The sequence below is a fragment of the Xiphophorus maculatus genome, chromosome 18 (genome assembly GCF_002775205.1).
Source record: "Xiphophorus maculatus strain JP 163 A chromosome 18, X_maculatus-5.0-male, whole genome shotgun sequence".
NCBI classification, from domain to species: domain Eukaryota; kingdom Metazoa; phylum Chordata; class Actinopteri; order Cyprinodontiformes; family Poeciliidae; genus Xiphophorus; species Xiphophorus maculatus.
Window position 1 is genome coordinate 19206226 of NC_036460.1, and position 26431 is coordinate 19232656.

A 26431-nucleotide genomic window follows, 5' to 3' on the forward strand; every position below is an offset into this window, starting at 1 on the left:
TATTAAAAAGACTCAAACTTTTAAATGATTTGCTTCTTATTTTATTGTCAAAACAATTTCCACAATGTAAGCATGAATAAAATTCTACGTAGTTTTCAGAATTTGGGTGTTCCCGCAGCAAAATGAGAAGTAATATGAATTGTGCAGATTCACACTTGGGTGCAAATGTAAAAACTGAAACATTTGCAGAAGTGGGCGTGGTCAGGATATTACAGTCTGCAAGAGAAACCAAAGGCCAGAGTTTCCTCACTGGAGGCGACAGGACCGCCAGCTCAGAAGAGAGGAATCAACTTGCTAGTTAGGTCGCTTATTATATTCTCAGAAATAGTTTTACTCTATTTTTATTCCATTTGAAGGACATAGACCAGGCATGCCCTCCAAAGGAAAAGGCCGGCACTCTTCATATTCCTGCCGTGGCTCATCCTCTGTCAAAATCTATTTGTGCTCCAATCCAGAAGGTACTGTTTTTACATATTTATAAATCTACTCTAATCTGAGCATTTTGTCAATTAGTGCCTTTATTTTTACTTGGTTACAAGTGATTCCTGTTTGTGTTTATGTTGCATGTCAGACAGCGTGATCGAGCGAAGAGCTCTCAGAGAGAAAGTGTTTCCCAGGTTTAGAGAGCACTGTAGGAGCTTACTGGCGCTAGATGTCAGGGTGAGTACCCGGCTCTGAATCAGTCTCACTGCACTGAAAACACAACAGCTATGAAGAATATTATTCTGTGACTAAGAACACAAACTTTAACTATACACAAGTTATTTTGTACATTGTTTTTTTTTTTTTAGATAGAATAAATGTAATACTTTATGTCTGCGTTTGCTGTTTGTTCCTCTTCTTATTTTGCAGAAATGTACATCTATTCCTTTAATGTTTGGGGTCAAATTAAAACTGTTGCCATTAATTAAGTTTCCATCAGTCAACTAAAAAGCATGAAACTTGAGGTGTAAATTTTATGTATTAACTGGGCCCAAGCAGTGGGAAAAATAAAAGAGCTGCAAGTGATTATTACCAGCTTCATGATTGTATCTTATTTATTTATTTATTTATTTGTATTCCCTGCCTGAAGCCACTCCTGTGAGGGTACAATCAATTCTGCTTACCTTCGCTTAATCACTAATGACAACAAAGACAGTGAGCAGCTGCAACATGACTGCACTGCGTGCTTTGTGTGTGTTAAGTCACCCCCCCCGGACAAGTCCATTGTGAAACTCATTCTATTCAGCAGCTTGTGTAATTAGGCGCAAACACAAACATCATATATCATTCAGCCGTTTCTTGGTTGTTTGCGGTAGATGCTTCTAATGAAGTTTTCTGCATCAACTCCCAGTTATGTCTTTTATGTCGTTTTACTGTATGTGTGGGTTTGCTTCTGCAGCTGATCGACCCATTTGAGTCCAGCGATCCTAATTGTTGGCCAGATACAAACACCAGGCAGCAGCTAATTGAAGAGTGCAGAAAGAACTCAGCTGGACCGTTTTTACTGGTAAGTGAAACTGCACTGAAGAGAAACTAAATGCACGCTGAATATTGAGATCAAAGCTCGCTCCCACAAGCATTAGGAGCTCTAAACTAAAGGACTACTATAATTAGGTACACAAGCTTCATTATTTGAGCTAAAAGCTGGGGTTTCATCAGAACAAGGATCAATGCTTTGGTCATGATTTTATCTCAAAGTGTGCCAGTTCAATTATGGACTAAAGGGGGGTATTATGTAAATCAAATTTTTCGAGCTTTAGGATATACTATAATGTTTTTCCCTCATCAAAAACAAACTTGGAGCGTTACTTTGATTCTTTCATGCATGTTTAAGAAATCTCTTCAGTTCCCATAGCAGCCATTTGGGGTTGCCTAAACGCTTGCTCTCGCAAAGCGCGGCCTGTTTCCTTGAAGTCTCTCCTTGGAGCTGCAGTCTCTAAGATGAGCTTCTGCCTCACCGAGCACCCTTCCCCCACGTAGCTCCTCTCAACTAGCAGCAGCAGTAATTATCAAAGACCTGATGGAACTGCACACCTGCTGAGCTCTTCTTACAAAATATTCTCAGTCCAGCGCACCTAAGAACAGTTGTAAACGGCATGATGAAGGAGCATTGGTTACGACGTGCTGTAGGCTGAGGGTCAGAAAGAGACAGAGGCCAATTTCAAGGCATAAAATTGTGAAGTCAAATTTCTTTTAAGTTGTGTTTGATACAAACAGCATGTTTATAACAACTAAAGGTAACATAGTTACTTGATTGTGTTATAAAATGGCACTATGTGACTGGAAAATATATAATACTGCCCCTGTAAGAGAAAACAACTAAACTATTACCTTTTAAAATAAAAAAAAACAAATATAACTCCACTCATAGTAAGTGCTTGATTAAATTAAAGAGGATTAAGTAAATGGCTGTTTAAAATAGAATTTTACAATACAATATAGCCTCAGACTACTTATTTATTCAAAAAGTTGAGACAGAAAACTCTGCTATAAATGATTTTACAAAGCTAAAAAAAAAAAAAAAAGAAGCTCATCCTAATCGTAGATTCACAGTAAAAGAGTTTTCACTCCTTTGACTGCTATTGCTTTGTGTCCACATGTTGGTGCTACAGGCTCTAGTTGGACACCAGTATGGACCAGCCTGTCTGCCCACCCAGGTGGAGGTGTCGGAGTTCCAGCTGCTGCTGCAGGAGAGCCAACAGGCGGGCGTGGGCACCCGACAGCTGGAGAGGGCGTACCAGAGAGATGAGAACGCCGTTCCTCCTTCCTACCACCTGACGCCTGCCGTGAAATCCATCTGCAGTCCTCTGGTGATTATGGTCAACCTATTTATTTTGCTGTGTGGCTAACTTTAATTACATGATATGATTTTATTTTATTTTTTAATCAGGAAAGTGTTTAGATATCAATCTGTTCACACATACATGTGAAAATTAATCTTACTGTGTTTAACGATAAACCTTTTCAAAAGAGACAAAATATTTTAGTGTAGGTGTAAAATATAGAATAAAATATAGTGCAGGAAAATATAGAAGACAGTCATAACTTTAAAAATTTTAAATATCAAAGTGTTTTTGCTCAGCAGAGAGAAGAGACGGAAGAAACGGAGAATAACATGTTGTGTGATGAAGATTTGAGGAAGGTGTTGCAGACGGCCGTGAGTCTGTGTGTCCAGAGCAGACGTATGAGTGCAGAGAGAGCCCAAGTCTTCTACAGATCAGGTAAAAACAACAACAAAAGAACTCTTTTATTCTGAAAGATTTGTGAATTGTGTACAGAGTCTGCAATCATGGCAGCCTGTGGGATCCCTGACCTTACCTTAAACTTTGTGGGGCATCCAAGACGTGTCTTGTACAAAGACATGATCCTCCCCAGAATATTCTGGGACTTTGGTGATAGTCTCACATTTTCAAAGTGTCTTCAGGGTATAAAAAAATAAAAATACAATTACATTTCTAATCACACACTAATTTTTCCATGTTGTTTCCATAAACTGCTGATTTTATATTTGATAAGTAATGTCAGTCAGTGGCTTTAACACTTCATCTGTCAGTATTTGAGTTTTTGAGTTACTCACACCTGTTTTTAAAAAGGACCAATTCACAGCATTTTTGTTCTTTAGTCACCTTGAAATCAGCATTTTGTGCTAAAGCTGTGATTCCTAAACTTGGTCTCCTTTAGATGCCAACAAAGCACAGAAGCTGTTTTTTTATTTTATTTTACAGGTATTAAATTTAACCAATTGTGCTTTGCAGAATTTAAAATAAATTTTAAGAGAATGCTATCCTGAGCTGAATATACCTGATTCTGGTGTTTTATTTTTGTCTCTAGCTCTTGATTCAGATCTTCGGTTTGCTCTGGAAAACTGCCCTGTTCTGGACATTATCAACAGATGTATGATCTACGTCCACAAGGTCGTCAATGCAGATGGAGAAAGAGGAAAACAACAGAGAAACACAAAGCTGCAGCCAGCATTGAAGGTAAGAGTTTATCTAAAAGGAGATATTTCAGAAAGATCTCATATATTTTTAGTGGAGGTATCAAAACATTATAGTTCAAAGTTAAATCAAAACATAAGTGAAATTTTACATGTTGACCAACGTACAAATGCGACAGGAGTCGATTTTCCTTTATGTCCTTTATTTCCTTTATTTAAATTTGCAGGCTGACCCGTGTGAGCAGACTGTTTTGAAGACAGTGCCCACTCCATCTGAGTTATTATCACAGCTGTGTGACAGCTTCCTCCCTGCTCTGCTCACTTTCCGCCAACTTATCCTCTACACCACCACCACCGAGTGTGACCGCCGCCACGGCTACACCACAGCCAGGAGGCAGGCCTACGCAGACTCTTTGTGCCAGCAGGTTTTCTCAGACCTCATGGCGTTGACTGACAGCTCGAACATTCCTCAGGTCAGAGGGCAAGCTTATGTTATTGATGCCCCATCCAGAGAGCGGGCCGAGCAGGAGCAGCTGTGCTGCATCCTGGCTCAGTTTTACAAAATTATTCTGCCAGAGGAGGAAAAGGTGAGAATTAAATTTTTTGTTGCATGTTTCATTATTGTGGTTGTTGTCATGCTGTAATGTAATATGTAACCTGATCCCAAATGATGCTTCGGTCTGCTTTTTCCTCTTTTTGGTTGTAGATCAGTGCTTATGTGAAAGGCATGGATCAACAGCGCCCACTAGTGGTGAGTGGAGGACCGTGCACAGGGAAGACTGTGTTAATCGCACACTGCGCTGAACAGGTCAGTGGACAGTGAAATGAAACGTGATTCCAAGAGGAGACGAATGTATTTTAATTTGCTTCACGAAATAATATGAAATACATTTAGTCCATATGAAAAGAATAATCTTTGTTAAGTTGTTTAAGTTTAACATAATTTATATTTTGGTGAAACAAATATTTTTTTTTTCTTTTACTATAATTTTTACACTGTGGTAGATATTTGCCATTTTAGGTTTAACTATTTAATAATGTTTTAAGAGAAAAATGTTGATGCAACTTAACATAAACTGCTTTTCAGATCTCAAACTGAATCCCGGTTTTATGTGTCACAAGATTTTTTGTCATCTTAAATTTTAACGTAAATAATAAAACAAAACCAGACCTGAATTCAAGAGAACATTGTTGATTTTTAGTAATTAAGTTTTCTGCTCCACAGATCAAGGTTTGGCTACCAGACTGTGATCCAGTGGTGATCAGCTGTTTTTGCAACCTTTCATTCAGTACATCTCCTAAGCATCTGCTCTCCAGTATCTGTCACCAGATAGCTCACAAATATGAGGAGCAGTCACTCAGCCAGCCGCAGCCTGAGTCCTGGCCCTGCAAAAACCCAAATGAGTGCAGCTGTAAGACTAACTACACCTCAATATCTGCTGTGGATCCTCACAACGACTGCCACCATGGAAAACAGATCTGTGATAGTGACCCAGGTTTCTGTGAAACACCAGATTCTCAAGGACTCGATTCTAGCGTCATAAAAGTGGATGTGTCTCTGTCTGAACTTGAAGAGCATCTTGTGTTCATTCTAACCCAACTTCCTTCCGCAAAACATCCTCTTGTTCTCATCCTCGATGGCTTGGATCAGCTGGAAAACAACGTTGGTGCTCAGATTATCAGCAGCATCCCTTCCCCGCTCCCGGATGCTGTCAAACTCATTATCACAGTCTCCTCCAGCAGAACAGGTCTCCTGCAAGCCATCAAGCTACACTATCCCCAGCAAGGCAGTCGTTCTTCCTCTGCATCAGATGACGACAGTGAGGAGCAGAGTGGATGTGCTTCTATACAGCTCCAGTCAGAGGACAGGAAACAGTGTGCGAAGCTTTTGGAATCGCTACTAAACAGTTCAGGAAGAAAGGTGACATCAGGACAACAAGTGCTGGTGAACCAGGCGCTGACCTCCTGCTCTCTGCCTCTCTATGTCCGACTCCTACATGCACACACTTCACTGTGGCACTCTGGTATGACTAAAACAAAAGCTACTCGTTCCTACAGAAAACGGCACCCTGTTGAATGTGGTTTTTTATGTAATATGTAGTTTGTTCTTGATAGGATTTCACAAACCGAAGAACTGAAAGTTTTAAAGATGTTATGGAAATTATTCTAAAGTTTACCTAATAAATAGAAATATGCATCAGCTTTTCTGTGTTTTGTGCATATGCACTTTAAAAACATATTTTTCTTCTCAATGATTTTGTCATTAAAAGATTTCAGCAAATTATTTAGTTGTAATTTCTTTCAGGCTTTGTACACAAATTACAATTTATGTTGCTTAATGTACTGTTCATGGGGTGTTCTTGCATCTACATTCGTACCAGCAGTGAAAACATTTTATATCTAATTTGTCTTTTCTTATCAGATTCAGATGTGAACGAATCGTCTCTCCCGGATGGCGTCCATTCGTCTATTTCAGCTCTCTTGTATCACTTGGAACAGAAGCACGGCTCGTCCCTGATGGCTCGTTTGGCCTCATATGTCTCCCTCTCCAGGACTGGCCTCTGTGAGTCGGAGCTTGTGGATCTGCTGTCCTATAATTATGACAGCCCAGCTGAATGTGGAGGACCAATTTCACAGGTTGACGTTGAGAGGCTTCTTATGGATTTGAAAAACTTTCTAATCAAGCGGCCAATCACTGATTTTCAGGTTCTGTTTTGGGTGAGCCGGCATTTCAAGCTTGTCGTGACTAAAAGATATCTGGGCACTCACGGAGTGAGGAGGAAAATCCATTCAGAGATGGCGGACTATTTCAGTGGAAGACGGGTTGGTAGAAATGAAAAACCATTTGTTGTAAGTCTTGCATCTGAACCAGAACATGAACAAGTGAGTCAACCATTTATTTTCCCTGTTACTGAAGATGTTTGTCAGGTAAACATGAGAAAGATCCTAGAGTTGCCGCATCATTTGGAACAAAGTGGGAGGTTGGAAGAACTGGAACTTGAGTTGTTAATGTCTTTAGGGTTTCATCAAGCCATGGTTCAAGGTGACATGCTAAGTGATCTGATAGCCATGTTAAAGGCGTATGAAGGCTCAACAAAGTTTTTAAGAGAAAAATGGCTTATAGCAAGCACATTAAAGTCCTCTGCTTGCTTCTTGCAGAGCTCACCCCTGCAACTGCCTGAAGTGATGGAGACAAACCTCCTCCCTTACCTGGATATTTTTCCTGCCTTTGAGGGATACGTAAGAGACATCAGACAGTACAGGAAGAAGAACGGAAAAGGAGTTGAATTGGTACTTTGTCCCACTCCCTGTTCCGTTCTCCCCATTTGCTATGTAGGACCCAATATTAAAACCAGAACAACCAGAGTCGCAGAAATTGCATGTACAGAATGTGATGTTGTGGCAGAGGTTATGGATGATGGTTCTGCCTGGATTTGGGAGGGTTCAATTTGTGATTTTTACAAGCTATCACTTATCCAGGATCAACAGGAGTTAAAGTTTGCAGGAGTTAAAAGTAACTGCAAATTCCTATTGCTTTCCACTCAATGCAACAAACTCTTTGTGTGGGACGGGGCAAATCCACAGAGTCTTATAGAGGTGAAGGAATCTCTGAAACCGAAGTCTGAGTCAAGTCAAACTCTGAGTAAAATTGAAGGATTCATCTCATGTCAGGAAATGATATGCATCTGGAGGAAAAAGGAGAGTTTTTTCAGTGTGTTTGATATTGCCAACAATACTTCTACTCGTTTTCATTGTGAGAGCTCTGTGATCTGTTTGGTTGCCTCCTTCAGGAGTTTCAGCCTTTACTGTGGACAAGAGGACGGCACAGTGTCAATATTTGATCTGACAACCAGCCGTCTTCTTGGCACCTGTTTAAACTCAACCAACAGTGCAATTATGCAGATAGTCCTCTGTGAAGAGGAGCAAGAAATTGCATGTGTGGACAGGAGTGGGAGTGTAGACTTGTGGGATGTTGCTGATAAAAAACAAGCTCCCAAACTTCTCAAAGAAAACTTCAATCAGGGTAAGTCTTCCAGTATTCTCAACACAGATTATTCCAAAGCCACCAGCACTCTTTTAGTGTGTCAAATTCACCAGGTGACATTGTGGAATACATTTAACTGGGAGATTTGGGACCAGTTCTTGGCTCCGCAAGGGAAAGCCTTTTCTCAAGCGGTGCTCTCCCTGGATGGACACCTTTTCCTGGCTTTGTTGGACCATTTCACAATAATCTTGGTGTGGAGGGTCAGTACTGGTGATTGTGTCCTTTCTTTAGAAACAAACAGACAGCCCCTCTCGCTAATCAAAACAGCCTCAGATATTGTTTGCGTGAGTCATGATGGATGTCTGACAGTCTGGGACTCAGAGATGATCAATGCTGCAGGTAAAGCAACAAAAATGAGGAGTGAAGTTAAAGGCATGGCAGTGGAGCAAACAGGAAAATGCTTCTACACCACAGATGGGTCAGAGAATGTCTGGAGGTGGAGTTTAGATGTTGGATTTCCACAATTTACCTTCCTGCATGCCGGCGATGTGGAAAAAATACAGCTTTCTCCAAACAACAGCCACCTTCTCTCTCTCTCTGCAGGGGAAATTTACGTCTGGCAGGCAGAAACAGGTGAGAACATTGCCCGTATCAACGGCGGCAGTGCTGCAGATGTGCTGATCACTCCCAGTAGTAAATTTGGAGTGAGCATTTCTAAGCATGGCCTCTCTCATGTTTGGAAGTTGCCACATGGGGCTATTGTGTGCAACATTCATCAGTACCTGTCAGACGCACAAGTATCAGCTGAGGGGACCTTTCTTGTTGGCCTCTGCAATGGAGACCTACTGGCTGCCAGCCTGTGGTCTGGTTCAATCAGTAAGCGCTTCTCATGTGTGGAAAACTCAGAGCATGTTGTTGCTTTCCAGTGTCTTTTAGACCATCCGAACTTTGTGGTGGTGCTGACTGCCTCTGGAGCGGTGTACACCTGGAAACTGTCAGAGGAGACGGTATGCCGGCACTTTCAGCTGCCACGTAGGTTTCACTGTCAGCCACAAGACTTTCAAATGTTGCCTGATGGGAACTATGCACTGCTGTCCATTGATCATAACTCCATTAACTTCTTAGATCTATCTCGGATCAGGTTGTGCTCCTTGAAAGCTGAGGGACCTGTCATCAAGGCTTGCTTGGACAAAACTGGGTGCTATGTTGTGTATGTATGCAACCCAAGTAGCCAGGAGCAGAGCTGTGCATGCTACCTGCACTCTAAGCTCATCCTTACAGTCGTGCGGCTTTCGGACAGAGAGAGAATAGGAAGCGTACATCTGCATAAGAATCCGTCAGCCCTGACTGTTGGCAAGCAGCAAAGCGTGTTTGTGGGTTATGAGGATGGGTCTTTAGGTGTGTTCTTTGTTTCTGATGCTACAATTGATAAAGAGTTAGTCTGGGACAGAGAAATTTTAAAATCAGAACCAATAAAATGTCCCTTTGACAGAGAACCTATAAGGTGTTTTTATCAGTCAAAACCCAATATTACCTGGTCATGAGCCTACTGTATCTGCTTACATACAGTGTAAACAAAATGACTGCAGGTCTTTTTTGCCCTTCACCTGTTTTGTAAATTTTTTTCCTGTTACCATATCTAGTTTTTTCAATAGGGATCCATCTGACATGGGACCTTTCAAATTAAATGGGTTAATTTGTAGTCATCAAGAAGATGTTTTGTAACCACTTTGACAACCAGAAATGTAAAACTGTTATTAATTTTCTTGTATAGTGTTTGAAAGCACATTATGCCTTATTGCATGTTAGGTCTTATTATAGTTTTTGGTCTTAGAAAATGTAATTAATATAAATAATGTTTTAACATTGTTTCTAATGTCCCTGGGCCAGGATGCAACTGAAAACTGTAATCTATTTTTCTTCTTGTGTGTGTGTGTGTGTGTGTTTTCTTCCTCACTGAGTGTCCTTTTATCCAATATTGGTCCAGGTCAGTACAATGGATAATGTTACTATCTTACTAACTTCAACTAGAAGCTTCATGTGTCTTTTGCTTTTGTCCTGGACAAAAGCAAAAGACACAGGAAGACACAAAAGCAAAATCAAAATGTAATCAACAATTTGATTACATCAAAAATGTTCATCTCTGGGAAATTGATATTGGTACCAAATGACCTATTAGTACCTTACAATTCCTCTGGACTTTTTCAAATTGCTTAGTAATTTTAGTTTAAGTAAATGGATGAATTTAAAGAATACATTTCTTTTGTTGTTGAAAAAAATTCTCTCTCATTCTTTGTTTTAGCAAATAGAAATGATGTTTATAATACTGACTGATGTAAAATGGGAGGACAGTGAAGGAACACAATTGTCTTCTCTCTGTAGTGCATTTAAGCTAAATGCAACTCTCAGTTTGAATTTGTTCAGTTTCATTTTGCCTAAATGCAGTTGTATTTGATATGATCATGCTTTTTGCAGTATTTCATTAGATTAAAAATGATCATAAAACATCTGTCTTTCTGTCTGTCTATCGATCTAAAAAGTGTTTAAAAAACATTTAATAATTTGGTGATGATGACAGTAACTTCCTATATTTACTGTAGGAAGTTACAGTAGGAAGTTACTACATAAAGCAGAAACTTTATGTATATACACTGGTGCTGCCTTCACGTACCTTCATGAGGTCGTACTACAGTTTAAAGTTATTATTACTTTTTTGAAAATAAACTATAAAGCTGAATATAATTATCACATTGAATTGGATCTTTTACCTAATCCAGAGTGTGCCAATGTTTTCAAAAGGACTACGATAGCGGAATAATATTTTCCTGACGCACTTACAAGAGGAGTCTTATAATTCCGACATCATGTGAAGGCAGCAGCTCCAGCTGAAGTAGAGCGCCACTAGTCGCTCCGGTCAGTCTACGAGCAGACATGCAGATGTTTTGTTGGGGAGACAGTTCGAGTGGACAGTTTGGGGTCCAGGCAACCCTTAGCCCGGTGTCCTGGACCGGGCCCGGAGTCCTAACCAACATCTGCTGCGGAGAGCAGCACACCTTATTCCTCAGAGAAGACGGAAAAGTTTTATCATGTGGACACAACTCGCAGGGCCAACTTGGACGAAGGAACCAAAGTGGAAAGATGCTTGGTAAATAATTACATTTTTTTTTTAGTATGTATAAAATAACTTGGTTTTTATTTGCAAGGAAATAAAAATGCTCTTCCAAATAATTGACCATAAGCTAATAATAATTATGTGGTCAAAAAATAGCTGCGGGACAGACGGAGTTTTTGTATTTCTTTTAAATTATCCTCTACAGGTTGTTATTGCCTCATGCAAGAGTCATGAATCATCTGACAGGCATAGCATGTAGGCTAATTTATTGAGTTAAGTTTCAGTTTCGTTTCATTTCAGTTTATTCATGCAACGAAACTTAACTTAGAAAGGTCATTGAGATACAATTAGGTAGGGTGGGGAATTCTTGAAGTTTGTTTGTTTTGCTTTAGGAAGTCCCTGAGGGTAAAACTGGGTGAAATACCCGTTTCATGATGCACTAGCTCATACTCCATTTATTTAAAGATCCTCTTGTGTTGATTTTTAGTGTATAGTGGTCACAGTATGCAATAAATCCTACCATACTGACTCTTTGTTTCCTAATCTTTAATGTGATAGTCATTGGTAGTGTGTTGAGATATTAGATACAAGTCTCTCTTTATTTTAATTTCCATAGTTCCTTTTTATAATTGTGTCATTTACTTTAATGCTGTAATAAACAGAACACGTTATGTTTTAGATTAAACTTGATTGGTTAGTTTTTTTTCATTTGTTTAAAATGTACAAAGATAGTACACATTAATACACATTTCTTTAACTATGCCAGCCTAGACAAATAGGCTAATTTTCAGCCATAGTCTCTGAAGCAGGTAACATGAACATTGACATAATTAAAATGCAGCACTAATAATATATTAAAATACAATGAACATGTAATAAAAAACATAGAGAGCACAAATTATCACACACTTGACCATCCCTCAACCATAATTTAAAAATGTTTTTCAAAGAAAGTATAATGCTCCTGAACACCATTAGAGGAATATTTCAGGTATGAGTATCTCACCAAAAAACCTGCCCGACCAAGTGCAGTTTTTTTCTGTCGAACAGTCCTTTCTACTTACACATCTGGTTTTCTTGTCAGTAGATGTTTTCTGTTGTATATCTTGCAAGTAAGACAACAATCTTGGAATTTAACAAAATTATTCCAATATGTTTTGATTTTTAATGACACAACCATGACGATAAGCATCCGTCAGTATTTTTACAGCCTGTGATCAAATTACGTGTACCAATTTTAAACGTGTACAAGATCATTGTGCCTTACTAGTCAACATGACAGATGTGGCATAATAAAATAATTAATATATGGTGTTGCTACTTTTGTTGGCAGAGAGTTTCTGATGTGATCGAAATTTGATAAGTGAAACTTTGCTGTGTTCACAATTCAATTAATCAATTTTATAAATGAAAGACTTGAATAAATTTTTAATCCTGTTATGTTTTTGTATCATTACTTTTCTTTCTCCATATTTTAGGATCTGTGGAGGGACTCGGTGATGTTGTTGCCATGGCTTGTGGTCAGGACCATTCTCTGGCTTTATGTGCTTCTGGACATGTGTTTTCTTGGGGGGCAGGAGATGATGGACAGCTTGGGCTTGCACAAGGGCACCCCAGCAACAACCAGAGACCAAGGCAAGAACTGAAACTCACAAGTAAACACGCACTATTTAGTGGAAATATGTGTAACCCATTATTGCCTCATCAACTTGCAGTCGAGTGCCCATCCCAATGCCCATACCGGTAATCCAGGTGGCTTGTGGAAACTCCCACTCCCTTGCATTGACCAAAGGTAAAGTTACAAACATGCTGAGGAAAGCTTTATGTCTTCATATGCTCAACCCTTTGGAGTCTTGGGTCTAAATGGCCGTTTTGGTCTAATTTTGAATATACCCTTATATTTTCACCATAAAAACTATTTACCTTACCTTGTTTGGTATCATTATTTTCAGAACATCCTAAACTTTGTGATTTTACAGTGTTTGTTTCATTTTGACAAAATTTATTATCACATTGGAGCAAAAAACACACACAGAAACATGACCTCATGCCCGCCACAGGGCGGGCGTCGACCTTAAAAGGATAAGAGACAACTCAGTGTTATATTTTGTTTTTACTTTGTTTTTTTAGGAGGAGATGTCTTCTCCTGGGGTTTAAACAGTCATGGGCAGTTGGGCCTGGGGAAGGACGTGACACTGCAGCAGAGACCTGTCCTGGTGTGCGCCTTGACCGGAGTTGCAGTAACCCAGGTTTCAGCAGGAGGAAGCCACACACTGTTCCTCACGCTCTCCGGCCTGACGTACTGCTGTGGGGCCAATAAATCTGGCCAGCTGGGGCTCAACAGGGTGGATGAAAAAGGTAGATTAGGTTAATCTTTTTTTGTCGTTAAGATGGGAACTAACAGGTAACTCTCAGACTCCTCCATAGAAAGCACTGAGTGTCCAGCTCTTTTTGATGTTATCTGTTCCAAAACAGGCAGGTTCAACGTCTGCATGGTACCTGCTCTCAGACCTCTGGGTGTCTCTTCCATCAGCTGTGGAGAATCGCACACTGCTGTGTTGACAAAGGTGCTAATGCTGCTGACTCAGATTATTTACATAAAGTGAATAAACCCTTCTAACACCAGCCTTTTAAAAAATAATCATTCTTTGTTTTTGGGTGTCATGTGATTCTTGGATTTTGTAGGATGGGAAAGTTTTCACTTTCGGAGACGGGAGCCACGGTCAACTCGGTCACAATGCCTCCACCACCGAGGTTCGGCCCAGGCTGGTTGATGGTCTTGGAGAGACGGCATCCCAGGTTGCATGTGGAAGGTAAATGTGCCAAATTGCTGTAAGATGACTTCGTAAACCTGTTCCAAAAAAACCTCAAGACACCGTGCCATTAAATACTGCCTCATTAAATTCTGACATGGTTCTGGCCTTCCAGACGTCACACTCTCGTGTTGACTTCTTCTGGACGTCTGTTTGCTTTTGGTAATGGGGACAAAGGCCAGCTGGGGACAGGACAGCGAGACAGCAGCTCGTCCCCCTCCCTAGTTCAGCTTCCATGGGCCTCTGACAGTGCTGCTGCCACACCTAGTGGTGCGTATATAGTCGCCTCGGATGGCATATGATAGTTTGAATGATTTAAGTAGTGTGTATTTTTTTTGATTGCCTGTCAAGGAGTCTATCTTAGTGAGATGAATTTATTTTTTTCTGGCATTTTGGCACAATTTTGAGATTGGAATCCAACCAAAACAACCTTTAGACTCTGAAAATGAGGTTTTGCATTTCTAATCCACCATTTTCAAAGACTGATTTTAATCATTTCTTATGTTGTCAAGCAGACTTGAAGTTATCAGCTGGATGGGACACAAACTTCATTTACACTTCACCTGCAAAGGTAAGGTGGTATCAAATCAAAAAATACTTTTTCATTAGCCTAAAAAGGAAACATAAAAACTTTACTGTTTCTAAACGTTTAAGACCTTCAACCATGGACAAATAATTGGCCGGTTGGATGAGAAAAAATTGCAAAAGTGGGTGGCAATGAAGTACAGTAACATCGAGGCAAAAAGGTAACCTAATAATTTAACTGTGGACTTTTATGTTGCTATGCTGTAAAAGTTTTGTTTACATGCTTAAAGTTTTCTTCTGGCTTTACTTTTTTGTCACACCTTAAAGTTTTAAATTATCAAAAATATATTTTTTCTGTCTCCATTAATCAGAGTAAATACAAAATAAGGTTTTCAAATGATAATTTCCTTTGTTAAAGATAAAAGCTATTCAAATCAATTTGGCCCAACGACTAACTGATCTCAGAAAGTAAAACATCGTGCCCCTATCAAAAGAAACTAATTAACATTTGAAAACCAAAGTTGCTGACATCATTTGGTCTGGAAGGTTTATAAATTAAATCATCATTTGAACACAGATATTTGTATTTTATTAGGTTATTTTTGTTTGACTTTAAAATAAGCGTTTAAAAACATAATCTGATTACATCTGAAGCAATAAATGTTTTTTTAAACCAAAAATAGAAGAAGTCTGCAAGGGATTAAATTGTGTAGCATTTTATTGTCTTTAGTGCCTTTTGTAGTGACTAATTTAAAAATATATATTTTAGTGTTTATAAGTCCCTTCTCATGCTGTCTTCTTTTTGTGGAACAGAGAAATCGAGTCGATGTTTTACACAAGTTCAAGTCTTGTTGCAAGTTTCACAAAACCCGAGTAAGTATGATTTTCCATCGGCTTTGGAATTTGGATTAAAGAAGTGTGTTTTACAAATAAATAATTCCCACAAGTCAGATTTCTAACACTGCTCTGGCCCTGATACCAGAGGAGCTCCGCTGGAAGCTGGTGCTCTAACTGTGGACCTGGAGGCTGCTTGTCAGGCCTTCGACCAGATGCTGGCAGTCCCATGGATCAAGCAAACAGTTAAGGAAAATTTCTATGCTTTCATTCATTTATTCAGAATAACTGAAATTTTACGAGTTTGGATGACAGCTCGATTCAGGATTTAGATATGCTGCACGTTTTGCACAGCTTTTTAAACAGATTTTTCCCATGCAGGTAAATCTGGAGCTCCTGATAGAATTGCTCATTCTCTCAAGACATCCTTTAAAGTCTCCGGAGATTCTCCTGATTTTGCTGACATGTCCGCTGGTACAAGAAGACTCAAACATCATGAATGTGGCTTTGCCTCTGGCTATCATTATTGAGCATCTCAGTGAGAAGACTCTGGAAACATTAAGTAAGAAACTACTGGACTTATATTGAATTTTCATGTTTCAAATTAAGGTTTAGGAAGATTTGCCATCCCTCAGTTTAACATTAGTACTGATAAATATGATTTGTCACCTTTTGACTTAAAATAAATGTACCCCTCTCTATTTTTTTAATTCATATTATTTTTTCTGCAGAAAGCTATTGGTCGTCTTTGTCGGCCACCATTTTGATCAGGCACATCATGGTCTTCAAAAACGCCCTGACTTTCATTCTGAAGAACGGCCTGTTGCAAACCCACAACCCAGGAACCAAACTGCTGCTGAAAGCCCTGAAGCTCCTTTACAAAGTCAGTGCTGAATGCTTTCTTTTAGTCAGCTGTGTGTTTCATTTAACATAATGAAATTAGCATTTCAGAATCTTCTGATCAGCTGCTTGACCTTTAACCTTTGAGAAATATTCACTACTACCAATGTCAAGTCTACTAATAGATGCTTTGAAATCACAACCTCTACCGAAAGTTTGACATGCAGTCTATATAATTACTAAACTCTACATTTCACTCTGTATTAATAAAATAAAAATATTGTTTCTGGTTGCTTTTAATATGATCCATTGTTTTGTTTTGCTTTGTTTTTCAGGCGAACAAATCTGGACAGTCTTTCAAAGTCCCACTGAGCAACTTTTATCTCGAGGAAAGCACTGCTACGGGAACTCTTAATGCATTTGTGGATGTCGCTCTTTGGTTGTCGCTTTCCAAAGTAGAGGTGAAAACAGTGTTATGTGGTGTTTAATATGATCTGCTCATATTTTGCTGAAATTCCTTCTTGACCACTTATTCTGACATTTTCTCAAAGGACAACGAGCAAACACCCGCCATTTTCTGTCGCTACCCCTTCGTTTTCCCTCTGATTTGTAAAGTTGCTGTCTTCAACATCTTGGCACGTGTGATGAAGGTAATGTGCTTTATAAGCTCTGCATCCTGTATGTTGCTGCAAATATTTTGCTCCACAATTTTATAATAGAAAGAAGTTTTGTAACTGCAGGAATCTCATCATGTTGTTCATGAAATGGGTATGCCGTGGCCTGTGGAGTTTCTTGGAAACACCCTGGACTCCCCTGTCCCGGTGCTGCAGCTGAACCTGAGACGAACTCACATGGTGGAGGACACCTTCAGACATCTTGCTGCAGCCGATCACGCTGCATTTAAAAGAGAGCTTGTGGTAAAAGCAACATAAGAAAATGGACATAGTTAAAAATCTACAGTTGTTGAGTCTGTGGAATTTGACACAAACACGTTAGGTTAAAAACATACAAAACTGCAGAGCTTGAATGACAAAGAAAAAGTGCTTAAATCACTGAAAAATAATTAGTAAAACAACAAATACGTGTGAAATTTTATTGAAGAGGTTTATAATTTCACCTGTTTTCTTACTTGCAGCCTAAGTTTAGATAAATTAAAATAATTATTTTGGAGAACAAGTTTTTGAAAATGGAGAGCAGTTTGGATGCTTTTTTTCTTTTTAAAAATTTACAGGGCTTTTTTTTTTTTATCTTTCTACCTACCCTAGGTGCAGTTTGTAGATGACAGGAAGATCATGAACGTCAACAAAAAAGACTTTTTCCTCCATGTGTTTGATGAGCTCATGGCTCCTGAATCTCAAATGTTTATGTACAACGAGAGTCAAACTCTGGCTTGGTTCCCACCCAAGGTAAGACCTGCATCACCTTTAAACACATGACTTGTTAGTTTGTAGGTTTGAAGACTGACCTTGTGTGTACAGCCAAGGATATAAATACAACATAGACATAGCAGACATACTGTACATGTGAATTGTGTTGGATTTCAGCTTTCCCATATTCTTGTTTGTTTTTCTTTTAAAAACCGGTAGGTTAAAGTGGAGGAAAGGAAGTACTTCCTGTTTGGCGTTCTGTGTGGCCTGGCTCTTTACAACCACAACATCATTCACCTGAAGTTCCCGCTGGCGCTCTTCAAGAAGCTGCTCAGAGTCAAAACGTCCCTGGACGACATGAAGGAGTTTGATCCTGTCATGGCAGAGTAAGAAACATTTTTTTTAAATCCAGGGCTGAACAGATCTATAAGCAGGTTGTACAAATAAAAAGGCACTTAAGCACATTTTCTTTTAGGAGAAAAGGCTCACAAAAATGTTGTTCTTTCTTCTTCATATTTGTCATGGTTGAATTCAAACATTATCAGTTGTGAATGCAGGTTCAAAGTTTGAAATTAATTTTTCTAAGTCAAAATAAGTACAGTATGAAAAAAAAATATTAAAAAAGAGTAAAATGTTTCCAGACCATCCTATATTTTGTTGTCTAAGAAATCTAAAAATAGAAAATTCTGAATAACAAAGTATTTGCTTTTCTTGACTTTGTTGGATTAAAGATTTAGACTGGACCTGCATATTGGTTTAAATTGCGAACAAATCACTGAAATTTCTATTTTTTGGACTAAAGCACATGGAAAAAATATATTAACATGTACAAATGGTGCTAAAATAAAACAGTGCCCTTAACCAAGATCCTGACCTGAAGACCAGCCTCAGCATTGAGGTGCTTCATGATTTACAGAAATCATCAGATAATGAAAACTAAACTTTATTGTTTTTATCAAAAGTTCAGAAAAAACGTGAAATTTTATAATGGAAAACAAACAACTTTCCTCACCGTTGTTTGTGTGTTAAGGTCATGGAGGTGCATGTTGGAGGACTACACCCCCGAAGTTGTCGAAGCCATGGAGATGACTTTCACTGTAGGTTTTCTAAACATAAACTGAATTACATCCAGCTGGATTTATCCTCTTCAAAAGATAGATATTTAAAAAATATTTGTGCAGGTTCCTAAACCTTTTTATCCATAATGACAAAACAGGTCTCTTGGGGTGGTGAGAAAGCTGAACTTGATCCAAACGAACCCGGAAAATCTGTCACTGGATCTAATAGGTTTGTTTTAATTTGCATTTCCATCTGTTGGCATCTCATATTTATGTGAAAAGCTGTTGTTCCAGCCATCTGTGGAAAGGTTCCTGGACTACAGTTAAGATGAACAATTATGCAAGAACCTCAAGACTTGTAGTAATCTGCCAGTCAGTGTAACGATTCCTTAGATGCTGTTTGTAATATTCTTTATGTCTACAGGAAAGAATTTGTCGCTGCCTTTGTCAACCATGCCTTTAACAAATCAGTGGAGGGAGTGTTTAAACTCTTCAAGGAAGGGTTTTTCAAAGTGTGCAACATAGATGTCGTGGAGTTCTTCCAGCCTGAGGAACTTCAGACAGTTGTGGTGGGCCAGGAAAACTACGACTGGGAGGTCTTCAAGGAGGTAGCCATACATCTCCTGATTTTAATGTTTTAGTTTCATTAACATGCATTTTTTGATATTTGTTCTAAGGGAATGTAAATAAAATCAAACCTTAAAGATCAGTGATGTAAGTTGAGTTGTAAAAACAATTCGAAATGATGTATTCAGGTATGTTATTTTTAAATTCACAGAACACAGTTTATGAAGGAAACTATCATGCTGATCATCCAACCATCATCACCTTTTGGAAGGTGTTTGAAAATCTCTCGGCAGAAGAGAAGAAAAAGTTCCTCTGTATGTTTTCCACTGTTCATTTTGGATCAGTTTTAGATCTACCCAGGGTTCTGTTTCATCCATTTTGTTTTTGTTTGTGGTCAGTGTTCCTCACAGGCTGTGACAGAGTCCCCTTCTTGGGAATGAAGTGCATCAGGATGAGAGTGGCCATGATGCCAGATGCCACAGAGATCCACTTGCCTGAATCCCTCACCTGCCATACCTTGCTGCTGCTGCCCAACTACAAGCGATACCCGGTAGAGAGGACGATGGAGGCCAGGCTCCTTCAGGCCATTAATCACAACAGAGGTTTCTGGAAGAACTAGAAATCTTTCTACAAGCATACCTTATTGGTTATTTGGTTTTCCACAATGTGCAACATCTAAAGATTCATTAACCTTTTAAAGACATTACTGCAATATTATCTAAGATATACACACCTGTAATAGTTGTCATTTACAGATGAATGTTTCCAGGCTCAGTTCTTTAGAGTTTATTAAAAAATGTAAAGTATTACACTTATTTATCTGTCCATGATGGATGGATGGGAAATGGGACACTGGAAGAAAAGAAGGAAGAAACAAAGTGGATAGAGACTAGGAAGCAAAGAATAGGACAGAGGGACAAAGAGATCTAACGACTTCAATTTACAAAAATACAGGATGGCTGGAAAAGACGGAAAAGTCTGGAAATACAAATATTTTTCATACTTATCCAGATATAAGAAACATTGAAGGAAGGAGTAAATTCCAGGCTGTGTAGAAATCCTGTCTAAATAATGCTGACATATCCTGTTTCACAATAACTACTTAATTATTGATGTAACTAGAACACAATAATTAGATTACACCTTAGATCAAGAGCTCACTTTATACACAATTAAGTAAAGCCACAATAAGCTTTAAACATGTATCAGAATGTTTCCACATAAAAGCTCCAGCTTTGTTGAATTACAAACTATTTTTTTTTAACTCCAAAAGGACAAAATAGACCAGCATCAACGCATAAGTCTCAGTGGTGATTCATATTTAATCCACATTTAATTTCTGGAGTTCAGACAATTCAGGGGAATAACATTTGAGACTTTATCCATATTTGTTCTTTGCATTATTTTTCTTGTACATTGAAAACTCTGCTTAAAAAAAGAGCAATACTAGTTATTTCTGCATTATAAGAGTAAATAAACATTCAACATCAGCAACATCTTACAGTTCTTTATTTTGACAAAAGATATTAAATAAACAGAACAGTGATAAAAATGTACATCTGAGTCCAACATGGTGATGTGTAAATTCTGATTTGCTTCATGGGTCTGGGACAGTTTTTATTTTTGCAAGAATTCAGCACATTTGGGGCATTTTGTTGTGCAAATTTAGCTACAAACAGTTTAAAAACCAATTTTTACATCACTTTCATTGTTCAGTTTCTTCATTTTATCATCTTTCCTTCTTCCGGTAAACTTCGACTCCCAGTCAGCATCACGTCGCAGCGATAAAAGAATCCATCTTTCTAGGCAAAATGCTTCATATTTAAATAAGTGCTCATTAAAAAAAGCTTCAGTAGCAATGAAGGAGCTCATTTGAAGTTTCATGTCAATGTGAATTACACCTGGGCTGGAAATATACCTTAATATTGGAAACATAAAAATGTCTGATATTAAATTACATTTATTCAGCAGTAAACTTCTACAGTCTATCTTTGTGTTTTTGCATCTAACATCGTTCCTTCCAGCAGGTCTCTGTCCAAGACGTCTGCTCTTACAAACCTCGCACATGTCACGGAGCACAAACTAAAGGGTTAAACATTTGAAGCTGCATTCGTCATGTAAACTTTTTCTCCACAGGGTCTGACATTTCTCAGTAAAGAAGCGACAGAAAAAGTTACACAAAATATTTAGGAAAAGCTAGCCGATCAAGTAGCAACCTGGATTAGAGTTTGCTCATAGCATCAGGTGGCGGGGTAAATGTGAGGCTAATGTGCTTTCTTTGTGCAGTCTTTAATAAAACACCTGCGACGACCAGACGAGCAAAATCTGCAACGCAACGACTTAATTCACAGACGTACATAAATATTTATAAAAAAAAAATCATAGTAAACATGCAATTATGCAGTAAAGACGCAGAGCAATTAAAGCCACATGTTCTTGCTACAAAATGTGAAGACATTAAATGTAAAAAAAAAAAAAAGCAAAACTAACAACGTGGCTGTGCTCAGAGGTGGAGGCAGAAATGTCTCACCTCTTTGTTGTTTGGTAGCGAGCGTTTTGCCCGGTGAGTTTAGCAATGTGGTTCTGTGTTTGAGGAGAGTTTGTGTTTCTGTTTCTGAGATGATGTCATGCAGACAGCAGAGTTCTTCTCCTGCAAAAGTGAGAGTTGAAGCTTCTATCTGATGAGGTGGTAGGTGAGCCAGTACATGAAGACGGGCTGCGCTGCTGCGATGGACATGGTGAGGTACATCCTCAGTTGGTTCCTGGCTCCTCTCACCAGCTTCCCTTCAGCAACCGCCTCGGATAAGAGCTTCAGACGCAAAGTGCGGATCTGCTTGGAAAGAAGAACAAGGCGAGAAATGTTTCTACTCCCAAGTGAACTGGTAAGTACTGTAATTTCAAAACTGTAATTCCCCTTGAGTTGCCAAAGTCACTGCTGATCAAAAAGAACACAAAGTTCAGAAATAGAGAACTTATATAAATATTTTGTGGCTTAAAACTAAAAGCATCTCAGAAATAGAATGTCACAGCAGGAGTCAAACAATGGAGGCATTGTGGTGGTCCTCCCTGCTTTACTGTGTCAGGATCTGTCAGTAATCTATAAAAGCATAAATTATTCCTCCTAGCAGGAAATCCTGGAGATATCCAGCCATCATTTTTTCACTTTTAGCTTAAGCTCAGGTGCTCTTGGGTTATAAATTAGGGGAAGATTTAAAGCACTCTAACCAGTCCACCTGAGTAATAGCTCAACAAAAACACTCAATCAGTCCTGACTGAGATGCTGTGGCATGACTGAAACAAGACTGTTCATGCTCAGAAACTCTCCAATGTGGCTGAAAGAAAACGATTTCTCAAATACAAGTGGGTGAAATTTTCTCCACAGAAACATAAAAGACACATTGGCCATTTTTACACTTTAAGGTAGGTGTTGTCACCAGAGGTAGAACAACAGCAACTATTAAGAAGCTTTTCTATTTTCACATAAAGTCAGGCTGATGTAGATAGCTTTTATCTTTTATCTTAATGGATTCATCTAATATAGAAACTAGTTCCACAATCTGAAACACTTAGTTGTGACAAACAGGACAAATCTTTAAGTGGGTAATAACAGCAATAAAGCTGGACGACAACACGATGAGAAACGCATCAAATCATTGTAACTACATTGTAACAGTAAAATGCATTAAAGGTAACAAAAGGGGTTCAAAATAAATCCAGAGCAGGATAGAAAAAAAACAGTCCTGCAACAGTCTGTAACAACTTTCAATTGTCATGAACATGCTAGGCATAATGTATGAACTGCGACCCGGAGTATGAGGCGGAGGTACAAGCACCGAAAGAGCAAAAAATGAACAGATTAAAATAATTAAAAATGCTTCAGACTCACCATGAAGACAAAGATGGCGGCACAACACCACAGCAGGGAGAGATAATACGCTAGCTTTCCAAACAGAAGACCAGCGACAACGCCTAAAATCATTCTGGAAAAGCAGGCCGTCTGGTGGTTAACTAAAGATACTGCAGAAGAAATAATGTTGACAGAAATATGCACCAGCACATACCCGACATATTTGTAACCTGAAAAGGCTAAAAGGTCTATGGTGGTGAGGTCTGTGTTGACAGTGACGAGGTAAAGTGAAAGCAGGACCGCCAGGACCTCCATGATCAACCACACCAACGCCGAGCTGGCCTGAACTCCCAGAAGCTCTGGGGAAAACCTGAGGAACAAAGGATACATAGTAACAGTGATATCTTCAGCCAGCCTTTATCAGCTCATTACAATAAGTCATATTTGTGGTTTTAGCTACTAAAAAGACTATTGTTCCAAAAAATCAATCAGCTGTAGATTGCCATTGAGATTGCCACTGTATTGTCAAAGTTTCTTTGAAAACTTTTTTTCCCCCCACCAGATGTGAGAATCAATTTACTCCTTGTTTGACACAACAATCAGCAGCTGCAAACTGCAGCTTGGACACAAGTAAGGCTTCTGTACCTGTTCTGTGTACCAAGAGCCAGACCAGCCACCAGGATGTATGTGATGAAGCCCATAGTAGGAATGTAAAGGTCAGGAGCGTTGACATCAAAGCGTGGGGCAACAGGGATGTCCTGCTGATAACTCACCTCCCAATTCTGCAGAAGAAAACACATTTCACACAATTATCAGGTCTGTTCAAATTTAGCTCAAGTGTTTTATGGCTTATTCTAAGTCGTTTGCAACAATAGCTAGGATTGTTAAGCAAACTTTAAATACAAAAGAAAGATGTTCTGGTTTTTGTAAGTTGTGCTAAAGGGACAGGTATCCTGGTATCAAAAAAAAGGAAGTTTTTTAATAAAAAAAGAGTTATTTTTATCAAACAAAAATAACTTTATTTGATAAAAACAACTTATCATTTAAATAATTTATTTCTAACTACACATGTCCATCAAAAGTACATCAATTACAATCCAATAACTGCCTAAAAAACTTGACTTAGTAGAAAACACGAGCTTACCTCATGCATGTACGGAAAAACTAAAATTCCAAGCTTCTTTCCGACGTACACCGTGTCAACAGCAAAGTAGTATTTCAGCTTGGATATGGGAATAAATCTGTCCAGCTGAAATACACAAAGACAAAGAAGTGGACACTTCATTTAATGTCCCTGCAGTAGATTTCATTAGAGCCTTGCTGATAAGCTACATCTTTCGCCAGCCTTACATTTTTGTCCACCATTTCCCTCCCCTGGGATGCCAGTGAGCTGCCGTAAGCCATGGCTAGGTTGGACATGGGGTCCGCCAGGAGGGACTGGCCAGGAAGTCCTCCTGCTGCTTGAGGGCCAGCCTGCTGATTTCTGTCAATAAATTAATGAAATATGATAAGAACCAGAAACCAAAATCAAATGTTATCACTTCAGTTGCCAATTCAACAACTGGTCAATATTCAGTGAAATATAAGCTAATCCAAGGACAGATCCCACCTGTAGACTCCTTGAGCCCCTGGCCCAGTCGCACTTGTGTCGTCAAACAGCTGGCTGCCATCTGACCCATCCATTGAGCTGTTCCTCAAACGCATATTATGCTCTGTGGGGGAAAAAAAACAACATCTAAATAGGTATATGTAGGAATAATTTAATTGCTTAAATTGAAGTTGAGCAGAATCAGCAACTCAAACAACAGTCAGCCAAGAAGTTTAAAATAACCCCAACATGCACTTCTTCCAATTGCTTATGGGCCCTAAAGCACAGATGTTAAACTCCAGTCATTGATGGCTGGTGTCCTGTTTTCTTTTGGGTTTTTTTATCTATCCCTTAACATATCCCTGCAGACTACTGGTATATAAACTCTACTTGCTGATAACATACTGGCCATTTGGGCTCAACTACATATTGAAGAGAAGTAAACCCAGCATGGAGCCCTGTGGGACATCAATACTGTGTCAGATCCTTCTGGTAAGGCAAGACACTAATTGGTCTATACTTACAAGTCAGCAAAAGATCAGTAATGTAGGGTTGACAAAAGTAGGTTTAGATTAATTGGGGGGGGGGGGGGGGGGGGCGCCAATATTTTTATTTTTAATAAAATATTGGCTGATGAACTAAGCTCAATAAGGATGATAGTATTTGTTCAATATAAATAACCTTGAATATTGAGACAACATATCCTTGTATATCCTCTGTACATTTAGTCAGCTGAATGGACTTTAAACAACTTTAATTCCCACAACTGATGTGTTTTTACAAACTAAGCTTGAGAACTTCACACTTATAACAAAAAATAACAACAACAACTCCATAGTGACGCTAGCTGGTTTAACCGGTTTTAAAGAGAAGTTAGCTAGTTAGTAGTGTTGACAAAGATGACAGTTTGTTAGTGAAGCCGTAGAAAACAAAAAGATAATAAAAAAATGACTAAGAATAGGCATTTTACGGGTTGTCTGCGTATAATAAGTTCAACTTATTGTTAGCTTCAACCCGGTACAACACAGAGCTAGGTGTAGAAAGCAAGCAGCAGTCTCCACTGGGCATGCTAGCTTACTTCTTTATTCGAATCGAAATCACGTACGTAACTTACGCTGTCTGAACCCACTCTGTGCGGCAGTGTACTCCATCTGATTAGGCCCTGCAGGAGCAGCAGCTGTCAAACTGTCTACCTGAAATCAGATGGAGTTAAGACAAGTCAACTAGCTACAGGGGGAAGTGATTCATAACATTTACACGGAAGTGAACGCTAGGTGTTCTAAGAGCCGACTCTAAGCGTCGAGTCAGTTGAAAAAAAAAAATACCGCCACCAAGTGTTCAAAAGGGTAATCTTCCCCTCTGTCTAAGGTCAGAGCCTGTTTTGGGCAATTTGGCCAAAAAAGTAGCATCTTTTAGCAACAATTTTGAGTACAATGTTTTTCCAAATCTAAATAAATTTATATGGGATTAGAGAAAGTTTGCCTGTCAGGACTCTTTCCCAGTCACCTGATAGTTATGGCTTTGGTTATGATTATTTATAATTTTGGGTTTTTTTGCCCTGTAAAAATAGGAAGTGTTCCTTAACAGCTGGTAAAAACCATGTTCAGAAGTAATGCTGAGCAGTAAGGGAGGATATTTCCTCCTTAATGCAGGGCAAATCATGGCGAGAAGAGGTGTCTCCCTATACCATAGGCTTTGTACTGCAAGAGTTTAGGATTATTTTGTCACGCAAGGATCATCAAAGCTGTCAAGATATCATTTGACTTATGTGATACTGTATAAAGCTAATGGGTAAGAAGTAATATGATTACAAACAAGGCAGACAGGGAACTGGAACACTTCTTGTTTTATTGTATCCTTAAGGCACTGATCCAATGATTAAGGCAACTGAGCTAAAGCCATTAGTCATTTAGGCCACTGTTTAACTAGTCAATTATTATAAAAGGACATGTACTGAGGATGTTGGACGTCCTGTT

General features: G+C 38.9%; 3 protein-coding genes across 8 annotated transcripts; 2 read left to right on the forward strand and 1 right to left on the reverse strand.

The window, feature by feature from the left end:
• The first annotated feature begins 262 nt into the window (after positions 1-262).
• Positions 263-10372, forward strand: LOC111611898 (NACHT and WD repeat domain-containing protein 2-like). Of its 4 annotated transcripts, XM_023350743.1 has the most exons (11): positions 263-458; positions 572-660; positions 1382-1489; positions 2595-2792; positions 3065-3203; positions 3814-3962; positions 4147-4506; positions 4626-4727; positions 5145-5943; positions 6342-6482; positions 6626-6759. In XM_023350743.1, the coding sequence occupies exons 1-11, from the start codon at positions 371-373 to the stop codon at positions 6667-6669; spliced, it is 2217 nt and encodes a 738-aa protein (XP_023206511.1). In that variant the 5' UTR covers positions 263-370; the 3' UTR covers positions 6670-6759. The 4 variants fall into 4 exon arrangements, with proteins under 4 accessions (XP_023206511.1, XP_023206508.1, XP_023206509.1 ...); XM_023350740.1 differs by having other exon boundaries at positions 6342-10372; XM_023350741.1 differs by having other exon boundaries at positions 3068-3203; positions 6342-10372.
• Positions 10373-10806: 434 nt separating this feature from the next.
• Positions 10807-21499, forward strand: LOC106699924 (probable E3 ubiquitin-protein ligase HERC6). Its single transcript, XM_023351771.1, has 23 exons — positions 10807-11049; positions 12495-12651; positions 12732-12808; positions 13147-13374; positions 13492-13583; positions 13702-13829; positions 13945-14099; positions 14345-14400; positions 14484-14575; positions 15168-15227; positions 15337-15433; positions 15570-15750; positions 15920-16071; positions 16364-16489; positions 16580-16678; positions 16769-16945; positions 17294-17434; positions 17615-17781; positions 18426-18492; positions 18612-18682; positions 18878-19061; positions 19232-19334; positions 19419-21499. The coding sequence occupies exons 1-23, from the start codon at positions 10836-10838 to the stop codon at positions 19637-19639; spliced, it is 3045 nt and encodes a 1014-aa protein (XP_023207539.1). The 5' UTR covers positions 10807-10835; the 3' UTR covers positions 19640-21499.
• yif1b (Yip1 interacting factor homolog B, membrane trafficking protein) lies at positions 20513-25704 on the reverse strand. 3 transcript variants are annotated; one of them, XM_023351773.1, is made up of 9 exons: positions 25561-25704; positions 24477-24579; positions 24218-24350; positions 24012-24116; positions 23641-23649; positions 23513-23517; positions 23082-23237; positions 22907-23000; positions 20513-21850 (listed from the first exon to the last, which is right to left on the reverse strand). In XM_023351773.1, exons 1-9 carry the CDS (start codon positions 25604-25606, stop codon positions 21695-21697), a joined length of 807 nt encoding a protein of 268 aa, XP_023207541.1. In that variant the 5' UTR covers positions 25607-25704; the 3' UTR covers positions 20513-21694. The 3 variants fall into 3 exon arrangements, with proteins under 3 accessions (XP_023207541.1, XP_023207540.1, XP_005809082.1); XM_023351772.1 differs by having other exon boundaries at positions 23513-23649; positions 25570-25704; XM_005809025.2 differs by having other exon boundaries at positions 23513-23649.
• Between the last annotated feature and the right edge of the window lie 727 nt (positions 25705-26431).

What these genes read in the sequence shown, in the direction of transcription:
- LOC111611898 (XM_023350740.1), top strand. Translation starts at nt 371, where the DNA reads ATGCCCTCCAAAGGAAAAGGCCGGCACTCTTCATATTCCTGCCGTGGC. An exon ending in TCGCACACTGCGCTGAACAG is followed by an intron (nt 4,728 to 5,144) that starts GTCAGTGGACAG and finishes TCTGCTCCACAG; the next exon opens with ATCAAGGTTTGGCTACCAGA. An exon ending in CACTTCACTGTGGCACTCTG is followed by an intron (nt 5,944 to 6,341) that starts GTATGACTAAAA and finishes TTTTCTTATCAG; the next exon opens with ATTCAGATGTGAACGAATCG.
- LOC106699924 (XM_023351771.1), top strand. Translation starts at nt 10,836, where the DNA reads ATGCAGATGTTTTGTTGGGGAGACAGTTCGAGTGGACAGTTTGGGGTC. An exon ending in TCCCAGGTTGCATGTGGAAG is followed by an intron (nt 13,830 to 13,944) that starts GTAAATGTGCCA and finishes CTGGCCTTCCAG; the next exon opens with ACGTCACACTCTCGTGTTGA. An exon ending in AGTAACATCGAGGCAAAAAG is followed by an intron (nt 14,576 to 15,167) that starts GTAACCTAATAA and finishes TTTGTGGAACAG; the next exon opens with AGAAATCGAGTCGATGTTTT.
- yif1b (XM_005809025.2), bottom strand. Translation starts at nt 25,606, where the DNA reads ATGGAGTACACTGCCGCACAGAGTGGGTTCAGACAGCGTAAGTTAC. An exon ending in GTTCAGACAGCGTAAGTTAC is followed by an intron (nt 24,580 to 25,560) that starts GTACGTGATTTC and finishes TTTCCCCCACAG; the next exon opens with AGCATAATATGCGTTTGAGG. An exon ending in GGGGCTCAAGGAGTCTACAG is followed by an intron (nt 24,351 to 24,476) that starts GTGGGATCTGTC and finishes ATTTATTGACAG; the next exon opens with AAATCAGCAGGCTGGCCCTC.